The 24,379-nt window shown below is 50.9% G+C and overlaps 11 protein-coding genes across 11 annotated transcripts; 3 read left to right on the top strand and 8 right to left on the bottom strand.

The window, feature by feature from the left end:
* Positions 1-465: 465 nt before the first annotated feature.
* On the top strand, positions 466-1,533 carry AO090011000466 (UbiA family prenyltransferase; the record flags this gene model as incomplete). The annotated part of the gene is made up of 1 exon (XM_001826047.1): positions 466-1,533. One exon carries the CDS (start codon positions 466-468, stop codon positions 1,531-1,533), a length of 1,068 nt encoding a protein of 355 aa, XP_001826099.1.
* Positions 1,534-2,156: 623 nt separating this feature from the next.
* On the bottom strand, positions 2,157-2,626 carry AO090011000464 (uncharacterized protein; the record flags this gene model as incomplete). The annotated part of the gene is made up of 2 exons (XM_001826045.3): positions 2,157-2,410; positions 2,476-2,626. 2 exons carry the CDS (start codon positions 2,624-2,626, stop codon positions 2,157-2,159), a joined length of 405 nt encoding a protein of 134 aa, XP_001826097.3.
* A 384-nt stretch (positions 2,627-3,010) lies between these two features.
* AO090011000463 (fungal specific transcription factor domain-containing protein) lies at positions 3,011-3,643 on the bottom strand (the record flags this gene model as incomplete). Its single annotated transcript, XM_023232966.1, has 1 exon — positions 3,011-3,643. The coding sequence occupies one exon, from the start codon at positions 3,641-3,643 to the stop codon at positions 3,011-3,013; it is 633 nt and encodes a 210-aa protein (XP_023093517.1).
* A 78-nt stretch (positions 3,644-3,721) lies between these two features.
* Positions 3,722-6,626, bottom strand: AO090011000462 (putative monooxygenase; the record flags this gene model as incomplete). Its single annotated transcript, XM_023232965.1, has 4 exons — positions 3,722-3,737; positions 5,177-6,254; positions 6,317-6,517; positions 6,581-6,626. The coding sequence occupies 4 exons, from the start codon at positions 6,624-6,626 to the stop codon at positions 3,722-3,724; spliced, it is 1,341 nt and encodes a 446-aa protein (XP_023093516.1).
* A 560-nt stretch (positions 6,627-7,186) lies between these two features.
* AO090011000461 (uncharacterized protein) lies at positions 7,187-8,368 on the bottom strand (the record flags this gene model as incomplete). Its single annotated transcript, XM_001826043.1, has 1 exon — positions 7,187-8,368. The coding sequence occupies one exon, from the start codon at positions 8,366-8,368 to the stop codon at positions 7,187-7,189; it is 1,182 nt and encodes a 393-aa protein (XP_001826095.1).
* Positions 8,369-9,406: 1,038 nt separating this feature from the next.
* On the bottom strand, positions 9,407-10,864 carry AO090011000460 (uncharacterized protein; the record flags this gene model as incomplete). Its single annotated transcript, XM_023232964.1, has 1 exon — positions 9,407-10,864. One exon carries the CDS (start codon positions 10,862-10,864, stop codon positions 9,407-9,409), a length of 1,458 nt encoding a protein of 485 aa, XP_023093515.1.
* Positions 10,865-13,642: 2,778 nt separating this feature from the next.
* On the top strand, positions 13,643-14,746 carry AO090011000459 (uncharacterized protein; the record flags this gene model as incomplete). The annotated part of the gene is made up of 1 exon (XM_001826041.3): positions 13,643-14,746. The coding sequence occupies one exon, from the start codon at positions 13,643-13,645 to the stop codon at positions 14,744-14,746; it is 1,104 nt and encodes a 367-aa protein (XP_001826093.3).
* A 283-nt stretch (positions 14,747-15,029) lies between these two features.
* AO090011000458 (uncharacterized protein) lies at positions 15,030-18,870 on the bottom strand (the record flags this gene model as incomplete). The annotated part of the gene is made up of 2 exons (XM_001826040.3): positions 15,030-16,101; positions 16,160-18,870. 2 exons carry the CDS (start codon positions 18,868-18,870, stop codon positions 15,030-15,032), a joined length of 3,783 nt encoding a protein of 1,260 aa, XP_001826092.3.
* A 723-nt stretch (positions 18,871-19,593) lies between these two features.
* AO090011000457 (RNA polymerase-associated protein) lies at positions 19,594-21,639 on the bottom strand (the record flags this gene model as incomplete). Its single annotated transcript, XM_001826039.3, has 4 exons — positions 19,594-20,328; positions 20,378-20,517; positions 20,578-21,329; positions 21,428-21,639. 4 exons carry the CDS (start codon positions 21,637-21,639, stop codon positions 19,594-19,596), a joined length of 1,839 nt encoding a protein of 612 aa, XP_001826091.1.
* Positions 21,640-22,205: 566 nt separating this feature from the next.
* Positions 22,206-22,982, top strand: AO090011000456 (demethoxyubiquinone hydroxylase family protein; the record flags this gene model as incomplete). Its single annotated transcript, XM_001826038.3, has 1 exon — positions 22,206-22,982. One exon carries the CDS (start codon positions 22,206-22,208, stop codon positions 22,980-22,982), a length of 777 nt encoding a protein of 258 aa, XP_001826090.1.
* Positions 22,983-23,341: 359 nt separating this feature from the next.
* ltpA (tyrosine protein phosphatase LTP1) lies at positions 23,342-24,008 on the bottom strand (the record flags this gene model as incomplete). The annotated part of the gene is made up of 2 exons (XM_001826037.3): positions 23,342-23,868; positions 23,939-24,008. The coding sequence occupies 2 exons, from the start codon at positions 24,006-24,008 to the stop codon at positions 23,342-23,344; spliced, it is 597 nt and encodes a 198-aa protein (XP_001826089.1).
* Between the last annotated feature and the right edge of the window lie 371 nt (positions 24,009-24,379).

Here is a 24,379-nt window from a genome sequence, read left to right as displayed (position 1 = left end):
CGCCTTTACCAGGCCTGAGCGCTAGCCTGGTACTGAAGGCACAAGGGAGCCACTGAATGTACCTGAATGGACGACTTGCAGACGCTAGAAGGCACCGCTGGGACGCCAGCGGTCCAAATCCCGGTAAGGGTTGATCCGTCCTAGCGAGCTTCATCACGATAATCGACGAGGGCCTCTTTTCGTCAAACGGCCCCGGAATGGGTCTACCATTTGAGCATTTGACAGGTGGGGTTCGCTAAAGTAGCCTGCTTAACCGTTTGACGTGGTCAGTTGTCGGCCAGTCCTGGAAACGCTACTGATGTACCCTAAGGTTTGGCTCCCGGGGGTTCTCCGTGATGTCGGGTCGTGGTTTATATCAGGTGTGGTGCAGTGTGTCCCATGAAGTGTTGGAATATTGTGGGAGAGGAGCATCGGTTGTTCAATTGATTGATCGATTGTATCCTAACAAATATTCTGAATATCAAAATGCCTACCACTACTACCCAATGCATGACCCTCTCCAGATCGACAATCCAACCCCTCAAAAGCGACCATGTAATCCCAAAGGGTGTCCATGAGTCCATTCGCCAAGTTCTGCATCATGAATTTCTCATCACAGAGCGACTACTCCGTGCCAACATCCGTGAAGGCCTAGTCCTCCCCATCATCGGCCTCATCGCCCGTTTCCTGCCTGCACCGGACCTCATCCTCACGACCCCCTGGACCCAACTCGCCCTAGTACTCCTCAAGACCTTTATCTGCTTCATCTGCCACCTATACGTATTCGAAATCGTGAATCAAGTCCTCTCCGTCGATGAAGACATCGCCAACAAGCCGCACCGACCGATCCCAGCAGGCTTCCTCTGCATTCCCGGCGCCTATAGACGCTGGCTCCTCAGCTGGGCCATTTGCCCCGTCATCGCCAGCCACCTCGCGGGCCCGGAAGCAGCCGGCCTCTTCGGAGCATACCAAGCCTGGGTGTATTTCTGCTATGTCTGGCCGAAGATCAATCACTGGATCTTCCGGAACGCTTTTGCGTCCATCGGCGCCTACAACATGTTCCGACTCGTGGACACCATCGTTCACAGCGAGATCCCGTCGTTCCCGGTCATGCCGAAGCATATCCTCCTACTCTTCTCCTTGTGGGTGGTGACCACGGTACACATGCAGGAGTTCCATGATGCCGAGGGTGACAAACGGATGAAGAGACGGACGCTTCCAGTCGTGGTTGGACCCAAGGGGGAACGGCTCCTCCGGGCAGGCACCGCAATGCTAGTCATCGGGTCGGGCGCCGTGCTCCTCATTGCCACGGCTTCTTATATCCAGGGCTCTTCCCTCCCGAGTCAACGATGGACGGTAGCGGGACTCGTCATAACAGGCTTCCTGCATAATATCTTCGCATGCATAGTTGGATTCCGGTGTGTCTGGCACGGTGGCGTTGCCTTCGATCGCAAAACCTATAAACGGTTTTATATGTTGGCGGCGTATACCATGATCTGTTATTTGTCTTTTTGGCAAATGACGGAAAAGATCTCGATCTCGATCTTAGCTTAGGTAGGAACTGGTTGGGTTGAGTATGTCGACGGCGATAGTTCCACGAGGCCCCCTTCCACGCAAGGTGAAAAACCTCACCATTCCATCAGTTCCGGCAGCATGAGCCGAAACAAAGATCAGCCGCTAGTAATACTCGTTAGCCAGAGCTAGCAATATATATACGTAGACATGACTTACGATTGAAATGGGTGTTTGTTGTTCTGTTTTTGTTCTTTTGGACGTGACACGGTCTCGCTTTTGCTTTCCTGTCATCCTGTCAGCATTGTATTTGAAAGATAAACAAGAAAGAAACCAGTATGGTTAACTTACTCGATTAACGTCATTTCCGAGGCTGAGTCCTGCAGAGCATCCAGTGGCTGCTTGGGTTCTGGAGCCTTGTTGCGCTTGAGAAGGTCGATTAAGAAATCAGGCATTTTAATCACGACTCTGTCCAGGTGGATTATATGTACAGTTTGATTGTGTGCTTGTGACTACGGTTATTATCTGCTATCTACAAAACCCCTCGTCCAGGAGCCCATTCTTATACTTATAGAACTGGTCCCAACATCGATGCCGATGGCCGACACGGTTGCCGACCTCATACTCATGGTACACCTGAGGCAGGAACAATTGGCCGAAGATAATCAGTTCCCCGATGATTGAATTACCTCTTGCACATGCTGAGGTAGAACGAATGTCTGCCCAAGTCCCACCCAGTGCATGGCGTCCAGTCGCGTCAAGCCAAGCTTCATCATGGGGAAGCTTTGGCTTTGGCAGCGGAGCACACGCAGCCAGGAGTCAACAAGCTGTTTACCCTTTGCTGCTCGCTCGGCATTGGGCGCTTGGACTAAGAGAAGAAGGGCAAAGTTGGAGACGGTTGCGAAGCCGATGCGAGACCCTGGACAGACCGTTGATTAGTATCCATCTGTAGGGATGATTGGGTACAGGTGTGACGTGACTTACATGAATACCAGAATCCTGTAAAGTCACTCGACGTCAACCGCCGAGTGAAGCTGATTACTATCGAAGCGCAGCGCTCCGCCGAGTTGAGGGTCGTCTCGCCCGTGCTGTGGTCGGACAGCTCCACTGCAGGGAAGGACTCGATCTCGGGCATGTTCAGGAAGTCTAGAACAGGGGAATCGTCTATGGCTGTATCCAGTGCTGAGGGGTTCGTGGGGATCTCGTCCAGATCGAAAATTAACGGCGGACTGGATGACCGAGCCATTGGCCGAAGGAGCGCCCGGTAGACGAACAGGACCAGGATCAGGTAGGCGAAGTGGATCGATGTGGGATATGGCGCGAGTCCGCTGACTGATTTACTCCAGTTGGGAAGTCGGAAGCTTTCCGGTAGTGAGGAGTACCAGTCATTTAGCTTCTCCAGCAGTGGCCGGCCGGTGTCGTGTGAGACACGGAACCTTTCTGAGAGGTATTGTGATTTGCGGAGGGTGCTGGTTATCTGTTAGTATGCGCTAAAATAGGCGCTGTCCTCGTATACTTACTAAAATGATTCATAGATCTGTTCTGCAATGCCAGACAGGTCCACCAGGTAGCGAAAAGGCACCGGATCTTGTGGTTGGTGGACCCCGGATGACGATGAAGAAGCACCCCTGGTGTGGTAGAGGAAGTCTGCTCCATCCAGCTCACTGACGTCCCATTCACTCCGATGAATATACGGCGGACGACCCATCAGCAAGCTGCGCCATTTGTCTTCGGCATAGATGGCCCACCACAGCCGGCGACGCAGACGCTTCTCCCAGGCGGGTATCCCCCACATACGACATTCAATGTGCAGCCCCAGTGATTCGGCTAGGCCCACAATGGTGCCGACAAATGACCAGACAAATGGGGTGTCAGCGATGCTGGCCCGGGCCTCGTCCAGTGGCCGATGCAGGTACAACAAGGCCGTCTGCAGAACAGCCAGGTGTGGTGTGTGGATCTCCTCGGAAATTAGCTCATAGGCCATCCGCCAGAGCCTGTCCGCCGGGGGGGCGTTATATGTTTGCAGCACGCACAGATAATCGTCATGGGCGGCAAAAGGCAGAGCAGATGCATAGACCGCTGCAAGCAAATGCACCGGCGTGCGCTCTAAGGCCCATGGCTCGGGTATTGAACACGAAGGAGTCAGCCCCATCTGAGAGCGTGATATAAGCGGCAATGCCGGCCAGACATATTTGATGAACCTGTCCAAGTTAGCACATGACCGTCATGCTCAGGGCGCGCGGAACCTACAGAGACACCAGTCTTTGGCCATAATCGTGTGGAACCAAGCGATTGAGCTCTTCCCGGGTAGCGTCACCGCTGAATCGACAGGAGGTCTCCTGCTTGGCCGACGTAGCCAAATCATCTGCAGCAAGCATGAAATGAACCGGGATTTTGTCTGCCGTCGGAACACCGCCTGCATTACGAAAGTGGACCTTGTAGAAGCACTTCACACCGGCATCATCAAAGGAGCAATGCCGAAGGAGCCAAGGGTCGGACTCGGCAGACGCCCCAAACAAATGGGCCGAAAAGCCTTCGAGCTGGTCAAGGCTTTGCACAAACTGCGTGGGAGATCGGCCAACTGTAACCAGGTAGCCCGATACAGCAGGGGAGACGGCCCCATTCGTAGGCACATCCTCCAGCGGAGCAAAGGCTGGTTGGTGGACCGCAGGGTTGACAGAAGCACCGCGGGAGGGAAGATGAGACGCAGGATGGTTGGACGGCTCCTCCCATGACGGGGGCAAAAAGGATGATTCCGGATCAATAGATGATGCTACAGAACCGGAATGATCACCCATATGACCCGACGACTCACGTCGAGGCCTCTTGGGGGGTGGATGCTCGAAAGTACAGGGCAGATCGGCCGAACGACAGCGTACACACGGTAGTCCGCCGTCCGTCTGGCACCCGAGCTTCCTTTCACGGCATTGATCGCAAGGGCGGTGCCTTTTAGAGCGATAGGGACGGGCAGACATGATTTTTGCGCCTATGAGACTTGTCCATCGTAAATTTTAATTGAACGTGGCCATCGAAAAGGATATGCTGTAGTCCAATGGCACTGATGGCCGACGTTTGCCGACGTGGTGGGGATTCTTTGCTGATTCAGCCTCGGCCATCGGCCATCGCCCAATTTTTTCTTCTTCTTTTCCTTGTTTTTTTTTTTTTTTTTGGCATATGACCTACTAGGTAGGGCTGTCATACTTGAAATTATTTTATTAAGTAATTAAAACGAATTGAGCCGAGGCCGTTTGTGACCCACATAAGCTACGTCTTGATCATATGTCGTCCGTTAGCCCTAATTCAACGTATACCTTGAACGCTGTCCGTGACAATGCGTGTAGCAACGGCCTTTTTAATTAGACACTTCTAGGTATTACTTATACTAAAATCTAGGTGTGCTTATAGTGCGGTCCATAATGTACGTCTCTCAATGCGTTTGCTACATATCTTGCATGACTCGAATGAATATATATTTGTTGGTCATCCGAGTTGCGATAACAAAATCACCTATCCAGCTAAATCTACACATTATTTTAAGAGCAGTTTATTTCATAACAATACATTCATCTCGCTATGCTATATCTATACTCATGCTAATTTAGCGTCCCGTGAAGACCTTCTATCAGATCAGCCTCTAAATACATAATACATCAATCACATAACCAAGAAAAAGAGCCAAGCTTACGCGAAATACTCATTGAACTTGTCCCGCGTCTCCTGCTGGCAATCAAAGCCATAGATGATCTTCTGCACATCCGCATCGGCCCACTTATCCGGCACGGGGCCGTTACCCTTCTTCAACGCAGCAAACTGCTTGTCACGTTCCTCCTTAGCAGCGCCATCACCCAGATGAAGAGCGCGACCAGATGCAGCCGCCAGCTCGACAAGCGCATACGCCCTGTCCTTACGGACCTTCTCGTACACCTTCAGCGCCTTGGCAATTGAGGCGGGGGTCGTATCCGGTAGCAGGGACAAAGCGATAGCGATCACCGCACCGTCTTCAATCGCCTGCGCAGCTCCTTGCGCGAGATGAGGCAACGTCGGGTGGCAAGCATCGCCGACCAGAGCGGTGGACTCGTGCGTCCATGTATCCAGGGGCTCGTGAACGCGCAGCTTCCATTCGCAGACCTCGCCTTCGGGCACGTAGCTCAGCATGCGCTGCACCATGGGGCAGAAATCGCCGAACACCTCCAGCATGGTCTTCTTCGATCCGCGCGTCGTGTACGTGGCGTTGGTGGCGGCCGCGAAGTTTGTGTCGGGCTGGACGGTGGACAGGTTGTAGATCGTGTTGTTGGACACGGGGTATGCGATGATGTGACGCTTCTCGCCGATCCAGCGCGTGACCTTGGTCCCGTTGATCAGCTCCAGGAGCTCGGGGTCGTCCTTGATTTGGTCCTTGTGGATCATGATTCGGTAGGCGGCTTGGTTCGTATCCTTTACTCCGGTCTGGATGCCGAGCTTGTCCATCATGGCGACGCGCGTGTTACTCTTGATGCCGTCGGCGCCTAGTAGCACGTCCGCCTCGACGCGGTACGGCGCTTGGCTGGAGTCGCGGGGAGTAGCTGTGAAGGAGGGCCGAGGGCCGAACGAGTCGACGTTTCCGGCGGACGTGGCGAAATGGAACTTGATGTTCGGGTAGCGGAGACAGCCTTGGTAGAGTCCGTTGGACAGTGATGAACGGTGGCCAACCATGTGCGGGTATCCATATGTGTCTTTGATATACTGCAGCTCAACATGTGCCAGTTCAGCGTCGGTTGCACCCACTGGAACCAAATGTCAGTATATCATGCGATCACTATTAAGACCGAGGGGAGTTCAACAATACCTCTTACGCTAGTCTCTTCGATGTTCACGGCCTCCGCTTCAATTCCCTTCCATACTCCCAGACGGTCCAGTACTCGAGCCATATTCGGCGCCAGTTGGATACCCGCTCCAACGAAGCCCAAGTCAGAAGCCGACTCATAGACATCAATGTTCTTGAAGCCTTCTTGGGCGAGGGCCAGGGCACATGTAAGCCCTCCCATACCTAAAACATCCTCAATGTCAGTGGTCTATTACTCTTGCTCCGGGGAAAAAGATGTTAACACACCAGCGCCCAGAATGGCAATTTGAAGATCCTGCGGTGACTTAGCCATTGCGAAATTAGTTGTGTGAATTGATTGACTTGTTCGTCTCTGGTCTGAACGAGATGTCGTTAAGATGTAGATTTATTTAAATGCTGGGCACGGTCCTCGGCCATAAGGCGGGAAAAGATTTATCCCGGAACTCCCACGGTTCCCCACAATCCCACAATGGAGACGATCGAGAAGAACGAGAGGCGACTTCGAATGAGAAAAATGTATTTCCTTGGCCATGGTTGATCTGGGGAAACAAAACTCTCGTCGTCTCTCCACGTCGGCATTTTTCCCCCGTGGGGCGAATCAATTTACTTCCATCGTCTTCGGAGTGCCGACACTTGGCAGAGGCATGTCGGGTTTAAGTGATTATTCCGATGGTATTAAAAGTATTATCTAATATTGTACACTGATTTATACATACTTATAGTGATATACACACAGCAGACCGCTGATCATCTCCCCTTTCGGTCAAGCCCCTTGCTTTCGTGGCGGAAGTGTTTCGGACGTCCGACGACAGTATTCTGGTCGATGCAAGTTAGTACACACATCAGAGCGAGTGGAAGCAGCCGAAATACATACTACAAAGCCTCGCCAAGAGTCTTCACCACCTGGCCAACGGGAATACCAACACCGGGCAATCCGAGTCCGACAAGGAGGCCTGCAATAGAAGGAGAAAGCTGAACCAGGAGAGCACCTCCGTCTTCACCGATGATGGTCAGGATGCACTCCACGGGGTCACCCAAGTCATAGACGAGATCGCCAACGGTCGCAGCGGACTGGATGACAGTGCCGACAGGCTCGGCAAGCTGGCCGAGACCCAAACCAATGAGCAGCTCAGCAACGGACTTGCTCAATGCAATGAGGAGAATCTTGGAGTCCTCTCCAACGACTTTAAGAGCGCAGTTCACAACTGGAGCAAGGTCTTCGAGGAGTCCATCGTCACGCTTGAGGTGCTTGCCGACAGTGCCGACAATGCTGCCGACGGGTTGAGCGATACTAGGCAGTCCGAGTCCAGTGAGGAGTCCAGCAATGGACGGCTCAAGTTCAATCAACAGGAATCCACCGTCCTGTCCAATGACGGTCAAGAGGCATTCGACGGAGTCACCCAAGTCCGCGATGAGTTCGCCAATGGTGGCAGCGCTCTTGATGATGTGACCGACGGGTTGGCCCAAGCCAGGGAGGCCGAGTCCGGTCAGAAGCCCAGCAACACCGGGGCTGAGCTTGAGCAAGAGCTCCTCGGTGTGTTCACCAACAATGGTCAGGATGTCGTTGGCTTGCGGGCCCAGATCCTGTATGAGGTGTCCAGTTCCGTGGCAGCCGTCGTCGTCACAGCCACCCTTGGAAGGTCCCTCAGGGTCTTCTGGGTCTTCTGGGTCTTCAGGATCCTCCGGGTCTTCAGGATCTTCAGGATCTTCGGGATCCTCTGGGTCTTCAGGGTGGTTGGGGTGTCCAGGAACACCAGGAACACCAGGAACACCAGGAACACCAGGAATACCAGGAAGGCCAGGAACGGTTGGGACTCCGCCAGGACCGTTTGGCTCTCCACCAGGAACAGGAACTGGAACCGGCATCGGAACGGGAGCAGGGCCCTCCGAACCAGGCCCAGATGGTACCTCAGGCGAGCTGCCATCATGATCCGATTCACAGTCGCAGGGCTTGGATGAATCTCCAAGGAGGCCTCGGGCGTGGGGAGCGCTGCCCAAGGGGCTGGCGGCACTGCATGCCGCCAAAGCGATAGTCGCTAAGATGGTGGCTTTCATGGTGGAAGGAATGAAGAAGGTACAATCAGAAAGAGTGACTGTTAGATAACTGTCAAGAGAAGAAGGAAAGAAGAGCAGGACAGCCCGAAGAAGGAATGAATGGTTGCTGTTGAGTGACAGGGAAGCGCTGCGAGGTCATATTTATACACACTTCTCTTCTTCTGATCGGCTTGCTTCATTTCGCGTTTGCATGGTCAGATGCAATGGAACCTTCTGCCAAGCAGTGACTATTCACAACTATCCAGTCCCATCGGAAGTGGTGGAGTAGTGACGAGCCCATGAGGCTGGTGACTATCCGTTGCTTCAAAGGATAAGATTCAAGCCCACCGGCACAAAGATAATAGGATGTTTACACGGGTAAACACTCTCTCATATTGTATGTACCTATCTAAGTTCTATTGAGATGCGTTTTCTATATCTCACTCAGAGGTATTGACATATCGACCCTATGGTAACGACAGAACTGTATCTCTGGTGAGCCATCTCGTGAAATTTTCTGTTGGACATCTCGCCTTGTTGAGTTCCTAAATTGGGCTCCATCTTCAGGGGTTCTGCGTGCATATTGTCTGAGACATGCATTCGTAACTTCAATGTGGCTGACGATGGTCAGGGATTAGGGCTTGTTCGACGCTCTAGAACCCTGTTATACAGCCTCATACTATATCCCCCACAGTGGCGAAAGGTGTATCTTATTAAAGAAATCCACTTTCTCGTCAGGTAGAAGATCCATAATAAGCTTAAAGTAGTATTGAGCCATTCCTCCGATTTGATGTGATCGCCGAGGTTTGGTGTGCTTTCGGGTATGGGCCTGCATGAACTATTGAACTTGGCGCAGTTGATCAACCCAGATCGGATGTGATAGATCACCAGGAGAAGCCCAATTTGCCCCCAATTGGCTGGGAAGTTATAGCCTGACAGGAGTTTATTCTATAGTCAAAGAATAAAAATAAAGTAAGAAAAATACAAGGTAAGAAAAAGCAAGCATGTACCGCAACGGTGCATCAGGTCGCGAGCAGGATTTTTCATGGTCGGCGCTTTTTATCGAATTATCTCCTGCAGGTAGTGTAGTATTCTTTGTAGCCAACTTGAGTGTCGGAATCCATCTGGACCTTCTGGGCCTCCAGGTCCTCCGGGACCTCCGGGTCTACCACCCCAGTAGCGTCGCCCCTGGCCATTCGGTCTCGACGCATCTCGACACTGCGGGTGCTCGTAGTCCTCTACGGTTCCCATCGGCCAAATCGGAATCACGCAAACTTCGTTGTCGGCACATCCCTTACATTCCTTCCATGTGGTCCAGGACAAGTAATCAATCAAACTCTGAAGTTGAGCGACCGCTGTGTCGTAGTCTGTTTGATTCCAGGCCTCGATCATCGTCGAACAGATACTGCGAGTAACGGATCGGACGGCACCGCTGGCTAGTCCACCTGAGGGAGCCCCTGCAGGTACAAACTGCATACTGCATCTGTCGGCCTCCAGAGCTGCATTGCGATCGCTATAGTCGACGAAAGGACCGAGGCTGTTTTCAATTTCCTCGTGAAGCGCCTGTAGCGTTGAGAGCTGTCCAGAGGCCAGGTACCTCAGCTCATGCGCGTATCGCTGCACCACCATATCTGCAACTCCTTGCCAGTTAAATGAGGCATCGCTGGGATCTTGGTTCAAAATGAGATGGTCCAGATCGTTCCGAATCGGACCCAGCTCGTCGGCAAAGAGATGATTCAGTCGCGGCAGTAAGTTGCTGTTACTACCCGACGAACGAAACAAATCCAAGCCGTAGACGTACGCTGTGACAAAGTTGTCATAGTTGAGGATAACCCTGTTGCTCCCAATTCCATTGTACCGTGCTGCGATGGCTTTGTACCAGAGCATGCCCCCATCAGGGCCGCCCTTGCCCTTACCACCACGCGGGCCAGGACCCATTCTATCAGACTTCACTTGACTGACCCGAATCTCATTGAGGTCCCTAGCGAAATCACAAAGAATTATCTCAAACCCGGCCTCCATACGGATGACACCATCCAGACGGCCTTGGTAATTGTCCCGAGCCATGCGGCAAATCAGTTCCGCCCGTTCGCCTTCCAGCATCCCAGGCCTGCCCTCGAGTGCATCGCGAAGCAAGATCCGATCCTGAGAGTCGAGTGTTCCGTTTTCTGTTTTGGCAGCCGACATTCCATCGAGGTACAATAGTCGCAAGTCCTTTGCGGCCGTGTATGTATGGAGAAATCCTGGCTTATCCTGATCCTTATCCTGGCCTTCTCCTGATTCCTTGGGCCCCAACTTGAGCGGCAGTTGGGACCGCTTGTGTGGACCTTTGCCTGGAGGAGGGCCATGATGGGGTCTTGCGAAGACCATAGCATGTTCAGGCTCGAAGGCTAACCATTCTGTTCCGTTCACTGGGTCTGGGGAGGAATTTCCGTGGTACAGTTGCGTTCCTTTGGGCACGGTGGCCAGAAAGAAGGACATGCCATTATGATGCAGCGACGACCCCCATTGGCGCATCGAGGAGTGAATCGCATTGAAGATGTGGTTAGCATTGGGTGGAAAGTTGAGCTCCGAGGCGGTGATGCTAGGGACATGGAGTACGAAAAGCAATAGAAAGGCTCGCAGAAGGACCACGGGAAGAGTAAGTCCTGCCATGGCTCGTGTGTTACTCTTTCTCCCTTCTTGAGCCTCTTGGGAAATTTTGATGACTTAACTGAGGCCGCTCTATTATAGTCAGCGGACTCGGAGCTATCATGGCGCCAAGTGGGGGGGATGACAACGACGGCCGCGTCACCCGTGAAACCAGGCAGAATCTGAGTTAAATTCGTCCCTTCGGCTTATTGGTTGGTGTCGAGATCGGGCTGTCCGGAATTGAAAGAGAAATTGGAAACTAGGTTGCCTAGAAAGACCGGAACTGAGATTGAACTTTGAAGGTCAGGTTCGGTCGTCAGGTCAAGTGCCGACAGTCGATCTTATCACACGTGTGGGTCTCATCTTTATCAGATCGAAGGGTATGCAGGCAAGTGAGCCCTAACAGAGTCGTTTCCAACTACCCTCATCATCGATACTTTGGATAAATACAATGTGTACCATGCAGAGCATATGATGACGATACCAGAAGCCATTCAATCCCACACTAATTCTAAGTGACCAAATCGTCAGAGATTAATCTTACTGTCTTTGTATGCCAGCGCGCTAATTGTAAGAGAGTTGCATTGTATGGATGAATTCGGTGTCTGCCACGCGCAACAAAGAAATCATGACGCGTCAGAGCGCAATGTCTGTGGTACATTAGGCAACGATGGTCTTCTATCCCCATCACTCAAGGCCCATAAGCCCGTTTATAAGTAATGATTATAGCGCTTATATACTGTAGATGAGACGTCTCGCAGTGATCGTTGGATATAGGAATATGGATTAACCAGAGTCAACGTAGGAATATATAGAATCTAGCTTCAAAAGTGCTTTGTCCAGGGAACTTGAGGTACCGATTATGGTACAGAAACAAAGCTTTCGAAAAAGCCTCACACAGTGCTCAAGCTTCCTCTATAGAACCGTAAGTATATCTATAGCCAGACATTCTGTATCGAAAGATCACAGGATCCTTCGGACAAAGCCTGCCTATCGTATGATCTACTTCTCGCTATCCCAAAGCCGGCAGATATATGATATGGCCTTGAATCTCCTATTCGATAGCTTGCTTATGCATAAGGGACAGGGTATCCTGTAAATTCCTCAGGCTGGATTACCATTCAATCTGCGACAGTAAATGCAGGATAACCAATGGTTTGCACGTATGGCATGCTTCTGCTTATCCTAAGCATATTATCATAGTAACTGGGTGACGTACTTTGGACTGAGCCGGTGAAAGTAATCAATCATAGCACGTAATATGCCTAAAGCGATAGGTTCCCGAGAAGGATTAATGGCTGTGTACCATCCTGCATGTGCTTTTGATCTCTTTGATTCGATCCTCTGAGTAAGTTGGGACCGGTATACGACCAGGGTTAGTGATGGACCATTGGCTGTATCGATCAATCCTTGCTTGGCCAGCTATTATCTTCACCACCCCGGGCTTCTAAGATGGTCTCTGACAGGGAACATCAGTGGGGACTGAATAATAAGGTTGAAGGTATACTCTCTGTTGAAACCTGTGCCATGGCATGTAGCGAAATAGAGGGATGCAAGGGAACTTTCTGGAAAAAGCAAGATGCCACCTGATGGTGGAGTGACCATGACCATGTTGCGGATCTCGATGCAGAAACCACGGATCCATGCGCATGCAACAACGTCCCAGGATATGTGTATATGACTGTTCGAAGAGAGTCGCCTGAATCATGTGCCGAGGCAAAGGAGAAATGTCTCCAGCAGTTGAACAGCCGTGACGGTGATGTTAGTCGACTGGAAACAGAGCTTGAGACGATAAAGAGTATGCTATATGATCCATTCTCCTAATATGAACAGTTGAGACTAATATAAGCCCATAGGAAAAGTGAGAGCGATGACTAGATATGCAAACAAGGGTATGTTAGCTCCTAGACAGTTGGATAGATTGATGGATATACTTACACACCCTTAGCTCCCAGCGTGTATGGTGAACCCACTCCGCTCACCACGTGCCCAAAGTTTTGAACAGTGCGCTACACTCTGTACCTTGGCTGATGAATGCAAATGGGCACATTGGTTTCCACATCAGAATAATTGTCATATGTACAAAAGTGACTTTGGACCACCGCTGGTGTTCGCGAATGTGGACATGGTGGTCTATAGATAAGGTTATGAGACATACTAGTTGGGGGTCTCAGAGCTGGAGAATACTTCGCTATGATTGTCATTGATGGGTGTGTACAGTTTGGCTAGGAAGAGCTGAATGGTTGAACAACGGTTGTCCTTGTTTGCACATTGAAAAGGTCTAATGCTGTCGGTCTTTTAATCAGATTTGTCATATATATCCTCTAGGTAATACACACTAAGGAACTTTGTGGTTTATTCTCTATATTAGTATCTAACTTTTCAACTATCTGCGATTGTTAAACGTGATATGTATGCTTGGCAGTTGTTGACTGTCAAGATGTATGACATGCATGACTACGGCAACACCCAATTACATCTTACTACTCTGAATAGATACACATTGGATTCTATAAATAACACTAAGAGGGTAATTCCCTATTAATATAGTAGTAGACGATTCGCTTATTTTTAGTTAATTCCAAAGAATCTCCTCAACCAGATAATCTAATCTAATCTACTTACTGGGTATCAGACCCGAACCCTATCCTCCCGAATCTCGGTATGTCCGCAGTAAATCTCCCCGCCCTACCCCAGTCAATCCTGAAGAAACTCTTCAATAAACCTAGCACCTACTACCTAAACCCCCTAATCCAACCCTCCTCTCCCCAAAAACCAAAAAAAGAAAAAACAGCCATGACCCAAACCCACAAACGCACCCTCCTCCTCACCCTCGACGCCTTCGAAACCCTCTTCCACCCACGCCCCTCCGTGCCGGAACAATACGCGTCCGCCGCGCACCACTTCGGGCTCCCCAAAACAGCAATTACGGCCGAGCGCGTCCTCTCCGCCTTCAAACCCGTGTTCAAAGCGCAGTCGCAAGCGCGCCCGAACTACGGTCGCGACGACGTCATTCGCGGCTGCTACGGCGGACCCCGGCAATGGTGGGGGGAGATTATCCGGGGGACTTTTTCGCGGGTTTTGGCTGAACACTATCATTATAATAACATTACTACTGATAGTGATAATAACAACAGCAACAGTCGGAGTCAAGTAGATCTTCCCGACGGACTGGTCGGGTATTTACTTGATCGGTTTGCCAGTAAAGAGGGCTATGCGCTGTATGATGATGTGGGGCCGTTTTTCTCTCATATTCGGGCCGTGAAGGAGAACGAAGGCAGACTGGGCCCGTTTGAGCGGGTGGTGGTCGGCGTGGTTTCGAACTCGGATGATCGGGTTCCGGCGGTGTTGAAGTCGTTAGGGCTGCGGGTTGGGGACTGTAGGGCTGATGAGGGGGTGGATAGCATGCGATTGTCGGGGTTTGAAGAGAGGTCTTCTTCTGAAATGACCGAAGGTTCCGGTGTGAATGACGGTGTCAGCGATATCGATCTGGTTATTACGAGTTACGAGGCTGGAGTGGAGAAGCCGAGTCCTCGAATCTTTGAGGTGGCGAGGAGGCAGGCGAAGGCTTTGACTCGGGTTGAAGATCTTGGTGGCTGGACTTGTGTTCATGTCGGGGATGACGTTGACAAGGATTATAGGGCTGCTGTTGGGGCTGGTTGGGATGGGTATTTCCTGGCTCGTGGCGACGAGGCGAGGAGTGCTGATGCCGATAATGTCATTCGGTCGCTTGTGGATTTGATCCCTATGCTCGAGGCTTATCGTTGATTCGAGTATGTGTGATACTCTGGTATGGTTGTATGGTAGAGCTCTCTCCACTCTATTGTTGCTGTTTGTAAGCTCAAGGCGCGGTATATAATGCATAATCAACATAAAGGACAAGATATATCAATTGGTGTGCAAATCAACACCATTCAAGCCCAGCCTCCATCGGAAATCTCTAGCTAAAATTATCATTCATGGCCATGACTGTGAAACATCCCTGCTCCGGAACACCAAACATCAAAAACAAATACCATATGTACAAAGAGTGCTCGCAGAATGCCTTGAATTAGTCCCATTGCCCGGTTCTGCCAAGAGCGCCGAGTCGGTTGCTAGAATGCTTGTTCACCAACGCAGTGATATTGGTGCCGGTGTTACGGGTCCTGGCCCGGAGCTCCCTCTCACGTTCCTTTTCTCGCGCGGCCGTGTAGTAGTTCACGGCACCCTTCTTGGCAACCGAGGCACCAGATGCAGGTTTGGTTACTCGTCGCGATGTGTCCGACTTGGAGGAGCTGCTGGTCGAAGAAGAGCTGGTCGTAGTCTTTCGAAGTAAGGGTGGGCGGAATCCTATGGGATCGGGCCCAGAGCCGGTTTGGAAAGCGAATCGAGTGTTAGAGGAACCGGATGTGGCCGAGTTAGATGATGCTTGTCGTAGCAGAGCAAGTCGGTCAACGACAGGGCCCTTGGTCCGGCGTGGATGCCGGGGGACGGCAAATTCTTCCGTAGACTGGCTGTTGGAGGGCTGCTCATCCGCAGCCTCACCGTCGATAGCCTTGTCCTGTTCCTCATCGTCATCGACGGTTGCATCTTCGTGGAACGAGTCATATTCGGGCGTTTCGGTCAGGAAGGAAAGGGTTTCGCGGATCTCAGCAAGGGTAGCTGGCTTCTTGGACATGACACTTGCCGGCTTACGACGCATATGAGGCGGAGGCCGATTGTTAATGTCTTCAGCTGAAGGCTCAAGGGGCCTCTTTCTCTTGTTGCTATCACCCGTTGTGGTAGTATCTGGTTGTGAGTCCGGAATCACGTCTTGCGATGACGATTCCCCTTGAGACTCAGGATGTTCCTCGGGTTCTAAGAAATCGAGGCCATCGTCGTCCATATCGCGATCTTCAACAGCCTTGAAGAATGCGGCTTTCTTAGGGTTCTCGGCAATCTCACCAATCTTCTCGTCAGCCATCAGTGCCTTTCGCATCCGTGCAAATTCTCTCTGTTTCTCTCGCCGACGTGCGAGAAGCTCATCGTCAGAATCATCCAGGTCGAACTCATCATCGCCTCCCCTGCGTCGTCGAAGAGCACCCGTTGTAATGTCTTTCAGAAGCTTGGCTACTTGTTTCTCATCTGCATTTCTCTGATGGAGTCTGTGGAAAAGGTCAGTATATGCTCTCATCATTGTTATTCCAGAATTGCATCACATACGCATTGAGAGCGGCTAATTGTTTCTCGTCGGCAGTTTCTCCGCTGTTATCGTCAATCATTTGTCGATCGTAGGCATCCTCCACGTCGTCGTCCTCGTCGCTCGCGCCACCAAGCCCAGCATATTCGTCGTCTGATTCCTCCGCAGCTTCTTCCACCACGTCCTTCGCTTTACTCTTCTTTTTATCAAACGGGACACTGGACTTTTTCTTGTTCGCCTTCATAATGTCGAATGCACTAGCATCAATCTCAAAATCGCCTTCACTTTGCTCTTCAATGGCAGAGAGTTCTGTTGTCCGTCCGCGACGCAGATGCTTCGACTTCCGCTCAACAGTAGGGGAGTTGTTCTGGGATTGGTTCCGGTTGATGAGAACAGTCTCTACGGTGGACGCAGGGGTACTCATGAATCGTTTCGAAGGATCAAAAGGTGATAGTACAAAGCCAGCATCCTGTGTTGGGTCCGGAATCTGAGAAAACTGAGACATCCCTCGTGGAGCAGGGGATTCAGAAACTCGTATCTCAGACTGTGCATATCCCGCCAGCACATCGGGAGTTTCATGTCGTTGTTCCTGGCTATCCTTGATGATCATCTGCGAGTCTGATTCTTGTCGACCATCGACTGGATCAGGCAACGAATGAGGGATGGTAGATCCTGCTTGGCTGTGATTATCGCCCAGAGTTCCCGCGAATGCCTGGGTTAAGCTCATAGTCATGTCATCAGAAGGCAAACCGGGAATGTGTGGTCGCTCCACAGATTGTACTTTAATTCGGTTAGTCATCTTTGCAGGCGTCTTCGGTACGGGAGGTTCGTCCTCGTCGTCGCTAATGACTCGAGTAGGCCGTTTCCGTCTCTGGGTTGGCAGGCTTGTCTCTTCGGATGACATGACTTCGAGTTCGTCATCATCGGATTCTTCGTCTTCTCCAGCTTCGGCGTCCAATAGGTCTCCGTCCTTTTCGCCCTCTTCATTGCCTTCCTCTTCCTCTTCCTCGTCGTCATCGTCGCCGTCCTCGTCAGCTTCATCCGCTTCCTCCTCAGACCCGGAGAATTCGTAGTCGTCATCCTCATCATCGCCTTCACCATTAGCTGCTGCCTTCTCTTTCTTTGCGATTTCATTGGCTTCCTTCCGTGCTTTTTCGACAAGGTTCTCTAATTCATCTTCCAGAGCAGCTCGCTCATCAGCCGTTTCAATGATGACACCCTTTGCCCTCAGCTCTTCAATTCTCTCCATCCTCTCTTTGCTTGCCTGCTGCCTCGCTTGATGCAAGAGATGTGCGGATAATTCGGCATAATTCATGCCTGACTTCTTCGGAGGAGATGTGAGCTGTGCCAAAGCCTTCAGTTTCAGCATAGTGGCCGATTCCTGGTGTCTTCTCATAGAAACGTTCTCGAACGCCGCGTATCGTCGGCATTTGGCGGGAGATGTAACAATTTCCAAGTCATCACTGTCGGAGTCATCTCTTTGGTTCCGCGCTACTTGCTCTCGAGAAAGGCGAACTCGAACAGGTGGCATTGTTAGAACCTTCTTTTGCTTCTTCTCCTCAGCTACATGAGGTTTCTTATCCGTCGTTTGTTCTTCCATGCGGCCAACAATGGGTTGCTCTGAGTGCTGCGGCGCTTTGGCAATCATTTCCTCCAATGTCGGGAATTCGGTTGAAGCCTCCTTGGACGCATCATTGGTATCATTGCCGGTTGAAGGCTTCTCAGATGGACCTAAAATCGGCGAAGTATGCGGCGTGTTCTTGTTCTTCTGAGCTTCAGCATCCGACGAATTCTGCGAATCAGCAGTAGTTGACGAGTTATCCGGCGCAGATCCGGAGGCATTTTGCTGATCAGGCTGCATAAAGTTAAACCGAGCAAAGAAGCTTTCCTTGCTAATCTTCTTCTTGGTCTGGGCCTGATGAACCAGTTGCATACTTCTGCTGATTCGTTGGGTTTCCCGGTTCATCTCTTCGAGGGCCTTCTTACTGGCCTTACGCGCTGGTCGAGCAGGCTGTGATAATTTCCGTCCCGATTCATCATCCCCTTCACTATCCTCACCCGAGAGTATCTCGGAGCTAAACTGCTCTCTTTGCTTCGCCTTCGCAGCCTTCTTCTCATTTTCAATCCTCTCCTTCTCCTCCCGCTCCTTGCGTTTCTGAGCAACAAGGGCAAGGAATCTGGAATTCGCCTTCGGCCGAACCTCATCCTGCTCCGAATCTTCCGCTCCATCCTGTTCCTGATCATTACCACGAGTCGGGGAAGAAACAAACAGCGGCGAAAATGCGCGCGCACGAGAAGGCGACTCCTCCGCATCACTCTCTTCACGCTCTTCAACCACCCGATTATTAGTTTTCCTCCGTGGACCAGCCACAGGAAGATCATCATCGTCGTCATCATCCTCAGACATCGCCCCATCAGCTTTTGAATCCCGTTTTTCCTGCTGTGCGTTCCTTAAGCTCTTCGATACTCGATCAAATGCCGATTCGTTATTTTCATCGTTCTGAGCCTGTAGTCGAGCAGCCATGCGGCCCTTGGGCATAATAATATCGTCGTCCTCGTCTGAGGCCTCTTCGTCTAAGTCCATGCTTGGTGGTTGATCTGAAACTGTGCTGTTCTTAAGAGTGTCGGTGAGTTTGGAGATAGATCGTTGAGGCTGTGGCTTTCCGCTATCTGAATCTGAGTCGCTGTCGAATTGGGCGAGCATTGCTTTGATTTTTTGCCCTGGAGTGAGCATCTTTGGTGAGTTGGCTGCTGGTGACGCGGAACGCGCCGTCCGCGGTGTGGAGGGAGTCGACATTGTTGTGTCGTATGTGAGAATTGGTGTTAATAGGTGGCAAGTGGAAATTGTATCATTACTATAGTGTTTAATTGTAGGTTTTAAGGGTGTTCTTTTTGGTCATAGGAGGTGGGAAAATGTAGAGTGGGCTATGGAGTAAATGTCAAGTCAATCTAGGGCGGAGAATCTACTACTGACCGACGCGCCGCGTGTTGAGCGCGTATCCTCCGATTGCCGTCACATTCTCTTATCGCACGTGATATGTGGAGAGCCCTACTTTTCAGTGGAGTTTTTAATGTAACACTGGGAAGGGTTCTGGATATTGAGTCTTTGTATTGAAGGTTATTTGGGACATTTCGCTATATGACAGTGATAGAAAGTGGTAATGTACTTGGAGTTCAGTTTTAAGGTAGGTAATAGTAGTTATAGTTCAATAATACATGTTCATGCAAGATATTGGTAGTAGAGCCATGTAACGCCAAGTGAACTCCATCCGTTTTCAAATACAAGAACCGACGCTGTGCCAGATGCTTCGCGGTTGGAAAAAGGGAAGTTGTAGCTGGTCCAATCTCCAAGAGTCTATACGTCATCAAGGAATCGTTGGCTATCCAATAAACAGAGCTGTGCGTGGGATAAAACACAGTTCGTGAACTTCGGCATGTAGCAATGCGTTGCCGAGGATCAGATCTCAATATCTAGGTCCAAATCTAGAGCCGCAATATTCTCATCGTCCATATTGCGATGACGGATTGTTGCGACGCCACCCTTGGTGGTTTTCTTCTGGGAGCCAGAGGGAGGGTTGCTTCCGTTGGGGGTATTTGCTTTTGATGGCGTGTCGGACCCAGTTGCAGGGGTCCCATCTCGAGTAGTGGTTTCTGATAGTGTTGTACCATTGCCGTTGGCATCGTAATGTGTCCTCGCGTGTGTCCTGACGCGCATGAACGGGTTTGGCTGAGCTTCTCCGCGGGCAACTGCTGCAGCGGCTTTTCGGCTGGCCTTTCTCTCTTCCAGTTGAGCGCGGCGCACATTTTCAGTGTTGAGTCTCTGATTGCGGAGGTTCAGCTCTAGCAGACGTTCATGCTCGGAAGGCTTGTCTGCACGAGGTTTAGAAGAGGTCGCGTTGAAAGCAAGTTTTGGTGTGCTCATGCTGGCCAATTCGGACTCTAATCTCTCGACTTCAGCATCGTCACCAGCTGCCTTCGCAAGCTTCAGCTTCTTTTCTGTCTCCATGCGCTTGAAAACAGTCGACTTGGTGTCCAGTGATCCTTGCTTCCTCAATTTTTCAGTCAACTCTTCCGGAGTGAACTTATGGTTCAACAGTCGGTTAATATCCACCACCTTCTCGGCTACTGTGGACTTCGTAGCCATCTTGCAGTCTTCAACTGCCATAGTTTGACGATAACGATTGAATTCCGCCTGCGACAGTGTTAGAAAGTGGGTTTGCAGGAAGAAATATGAAACAAACCTCGGTAATGGCAGAGTCTGAACAAGCAACGAAAGGGAACTCCCGCTCTGCTTTCCCATGCGCAAGCACAGCATATTGCTTGGTCACGAATGATCGGCCATTAGGCCCCTCCATAGAATACGGTCGGCCCTCAGTGAATTCTAACGCTTATTAGAAACAGTTTTCATAAATAGAGTCGACGAAAAATTGGCAATACATACTCTTGATCAGACAAAGCCGATACTCATTCTGGCCAGTTTCCCTATTCGGTCCGATGTTGACTCGTGCATAACAGCCAGAGATGGCATCGTCAAATCCAGGATAGAAACAGACCTGCGCGAAATTGGTCCGGCCTACACGAGCTCGCTGGATATCCCTAAGCTCAGCTGGCGGATCATCCTTAGGTAGCGATGGTGAGCGATCTCCATCGTCCCACTCAGCATCGCTTTCTCCTTCCGCGTCTTCGTCAGAAACCCTATCCCTCGGACGAACAGTCTGATCCTTGGATGCCGGTTCACGACGACGAAGTTCATCACGTCTGCCCTTCTGCTCACGCTGTCGTTTATAGGCCTCGATAGCATCGGAGGTCTCGCCGACCTTGCGACCACCAAGTGTTGTCTTCTGGCGCGAGCTCTTCCGTTGGCCATCCTCCAGGTTTGCCATGCTGGCTTTCCGCTTGTTCTTTTTCGCTTGGCGGGCTTCTTCGCGCTCACGGGAAGCCAAAAGGCGCCTTAGGGCTAGATCTTGATTGTGGCGGTCAACCTGTTGCGCTCGTTCGGAGAGAATTTGCTCTCGTTGAATTTCTGGCATCGCCATGATTTCTTCTTTGTCCTTGGAGGAATAATATAGCTTGTCGTAAGGAAAGATGGGCCCGTCGTCTTCAGCACCGGCGTCTGACCCCTCCGAATCAGAGCCTGACTCCGATTCAACCATGCTGGCCGAGTCAAGAGAGTTGTGAGATTCAGCCGCGGACCTGGTCAAAGGTGCCGTGTCAGTGACCTTATTGCACCACGATATAACCACAAGTTGGGCTTTCTGTCAGGGGAAAAGAAAGAAATATTTCGAACGTACACCTCTCCGTCTTCCTCATCGTCTTTCCGTGACTTTCGACCCCGACGGACGGGCTTAGCAGTTCCTTTGCGACCCATGGTTGACGATTCTTCAGGGGATTGTGGGGGGGATGCAGAAGGAGAAGCATCCTTCTGCCTGGGGGGCGAAGACGCCTCCTCATCTGAGGCGTCACCCGCAAGCGCGAGCAGTTCGGCATCAAGATCATCCGCCATGGTGAATAACACAAAAGGTGCCTGAAATATGAGGTGGCTGAGTCAGTCGGAAAGAAGCGCCTATCAGCGACGGAAAGTGCCGGGCTCAGGCAGAGGAGATTGGTGAGAGGATAATGAACGGACGACCCCTGGGCGGTAGTCGCAATGCAACAGTGTCTCACTAGCCGGACTGTATTCAAGAATCGGATTAAATGGTCGTATATAGGATTATAGATGACTAGTACAAGAAGAAGCCGCTCAAGAACGGACTATAGAGAGACAATGATATACGAACACCGGCAAAGGGAGCAGGTCGGGTGGCGGGTTGAAGAAGTTGACTTTGACTGAACTTGGAAGTGAAAAGAAGCGACTAACTTGAGTCGCGGTCGGCATGACGTCCGTCGTGCCAAGCCCTTTTCGGGCCTTTAAGCGCGCGTCTGCGGATTTCAATTGAGCGGGTTGGACCACCTCGGAATGAATGTCTTTACTCCGTCTCTGGTGAATTTCTTTCTACCTTCTTTTCTGTTCCTCTTCCTATCGCTTCCCTAATACTCACTCACTATTCACCAATCCCATATCCGACCGAGATGAAGACCGTCGCAGCACTCCGGAGGTGTCCTCTTACCCACTCCTACCGGCCATCACCGTTGGTGTTCGATTTCCTCGCACCGTCAACTTTGCGACAGAGCTCTCGCGGATACAAATCCACAGCAAAGACACCCTTTTGGGGCAAATCGCATGATGCATCTCCATCGCCCGACACAACCCCTATTTCACCAAAACCCAAATATGTCCTCAGTCAAAAACAACGCGAGTTCTTGGATAGTGCTCTTCGGGTCAACCAGGCAGGAGAGCTTGCAGCTACTTTAATCTACAAGGCGCAAACGCCGCAGGTCGTGCGCTCCCATCCCCACCTGCGTCCTTTGATGAAGCACATGTATGATCAAGAGGCTGGGCACTTTTCGACGTTCAATCAAATGGTTGCGAAACATCAAGTTCGGCCAACGGCAATGTATCCGATATGGGAGGTGGCGGCAACATTTCTCGGCTGGTCGACTGGAGCAATGGGGCGCGAGGCTGCCATGGCCTGCACAGAAGCTGTGGAGACGGAGATTGGCTCTCACTATAATGAACAAGTGCGGGAGATCCTGTCGTGGCAGGCTGAAGCGGAGCGTAGGGGGGAAGAACTGGACGATGAATTGAAGGATATGCTGGCAACGTTCCGAAGGATACGCGACGAAGAATTAGAGCATTTGGATCATGCTGTCGAGAATGATGCCAAAGAAGCTCGGCCCTACGACCCGCTAGTCAGCGTCATCCGATTAGGGTGTAGAGCGGCGATCAATATCAGTGAGAAGGTATGATCCAGCGAGCGAGCCTGATATAATCTCAAGAGCAGCAAGGGGTACCATTCGGGATGGTGGACCGCTCATAAACTGCAGGTCTTTTGTACAATACCACACTCATAGTAGATGTATTATATTCTTCATTAACGTTCCATGAACATTGACGATCCTTGGAAACGTATCTTTTTATCATCCTTCTACATTCTTTATGTATAGCATGTACTATATGGACGTCTAAACACGCCTGTAAAGCATTGACTCACGCTTCAATCGCTCAAGGTCTAAACAAGCGCTGGGTATCTAAGCCACTTCTTCTCAACGTCGCTCCGATGCAAGAGAAAACCTCAAAACGCATGTCCCCCTCCGCATATAATCGTTCAGTTATCATCCTCACCACCCTGGTTCTTCTCCAGGTAATCTAAAAAGCCCTTCGAAAACCTCACCACCTGCTGATAAACCTCCTCGAACCCATTAACACCCCCATAATAAGGGTCCTGCACCACCTCACCACCCCCAACACGTTCATGCAACTTTCCACCGGCTCCAAAGTCCCCAAACAACCGCACCTCCGCAACCTTAGCACCCGCTTCTCCACTCGCCGCGCGGGTGCCCTTCTTAGATTTGCTCAGGGAAGCGATGACAGATTCGCGCACATCCAGGAGGTCGCGCAAGTTGTACTTATCCATAGCCATGAGATAGTCGAATGTCAGGAAGTCCTCCTTAGTAACCTTTCTGGCGGCGTGGTTGTAGTTCTTGATACCGTGCTGGCGGAGAGTAGACATGGTGCGAGAATCCGGGGGTTCGTGGGTATGGTAAGCACCAGTGCCGGCGGAATCGATCTCGTTAATTAGAGGATGGGAAGCAGCCATGTTCCGAAAGACTCCTTCGGCCATGGGAGACCGGCCTGTGGTGATTAGGAGGTTAGACTTGATTCCTTTCGTTCCCGTGCGGGGAGGGAAAAGGGAGAACTGTACAGATGTTCCCGAGGCAGACGAACAGGACATTGACTTGATGTCCGGATGGTGCTGCTTTTGTAGCTGTCATCTTGGTTTGTTTTCACGGGCAGAATGATTTGTTCCGGTCTATGTAGTGGTGGAGGTGTTTGAAGGATAAACTACTGTACTCCGGAATCGCTATCAATTAATTAAATATGGCCGCGGGGTTTGCCGCAGATTCTTTATCGATAGCGAGTGGTCCGTGCGTAGGAGATATTTATACATATACAGAGTACAGAGTAAACTAATGCCCTTATACTACGACGGAGTGGAAAATGAGTAAATATCATTCGGTCTTCGAAGAATGGAATATCACGCACAGTTCGAAAAACAAAACACGATGAGGTATCACCACACATGACGGACATAACCCTATCTCAGTCAGAACATCAATAGTCCCCGATGGAACATTGGACAAGC

The sequence above is a fragment of the Aspergillus oryzae genome, chromosome 7, assembly GCF_000184455.2.
Source record: "Aspergillus oryzae RIB40 DNA, chromosome 7".
Taxonomy (NCBI): domain Eukaryota; kingdom Fungi; phylum Ascomycota; class Eurotiomycetes; order Eurotiales; family Aspergillaceae; genus Aspergillus; species Aspergillus oryzae.
The sequence above is the reverse complement of the archived record's forward strand: the minus strand, read 5'-3'. Positions and strand labels throughout refer to the sequence as shown.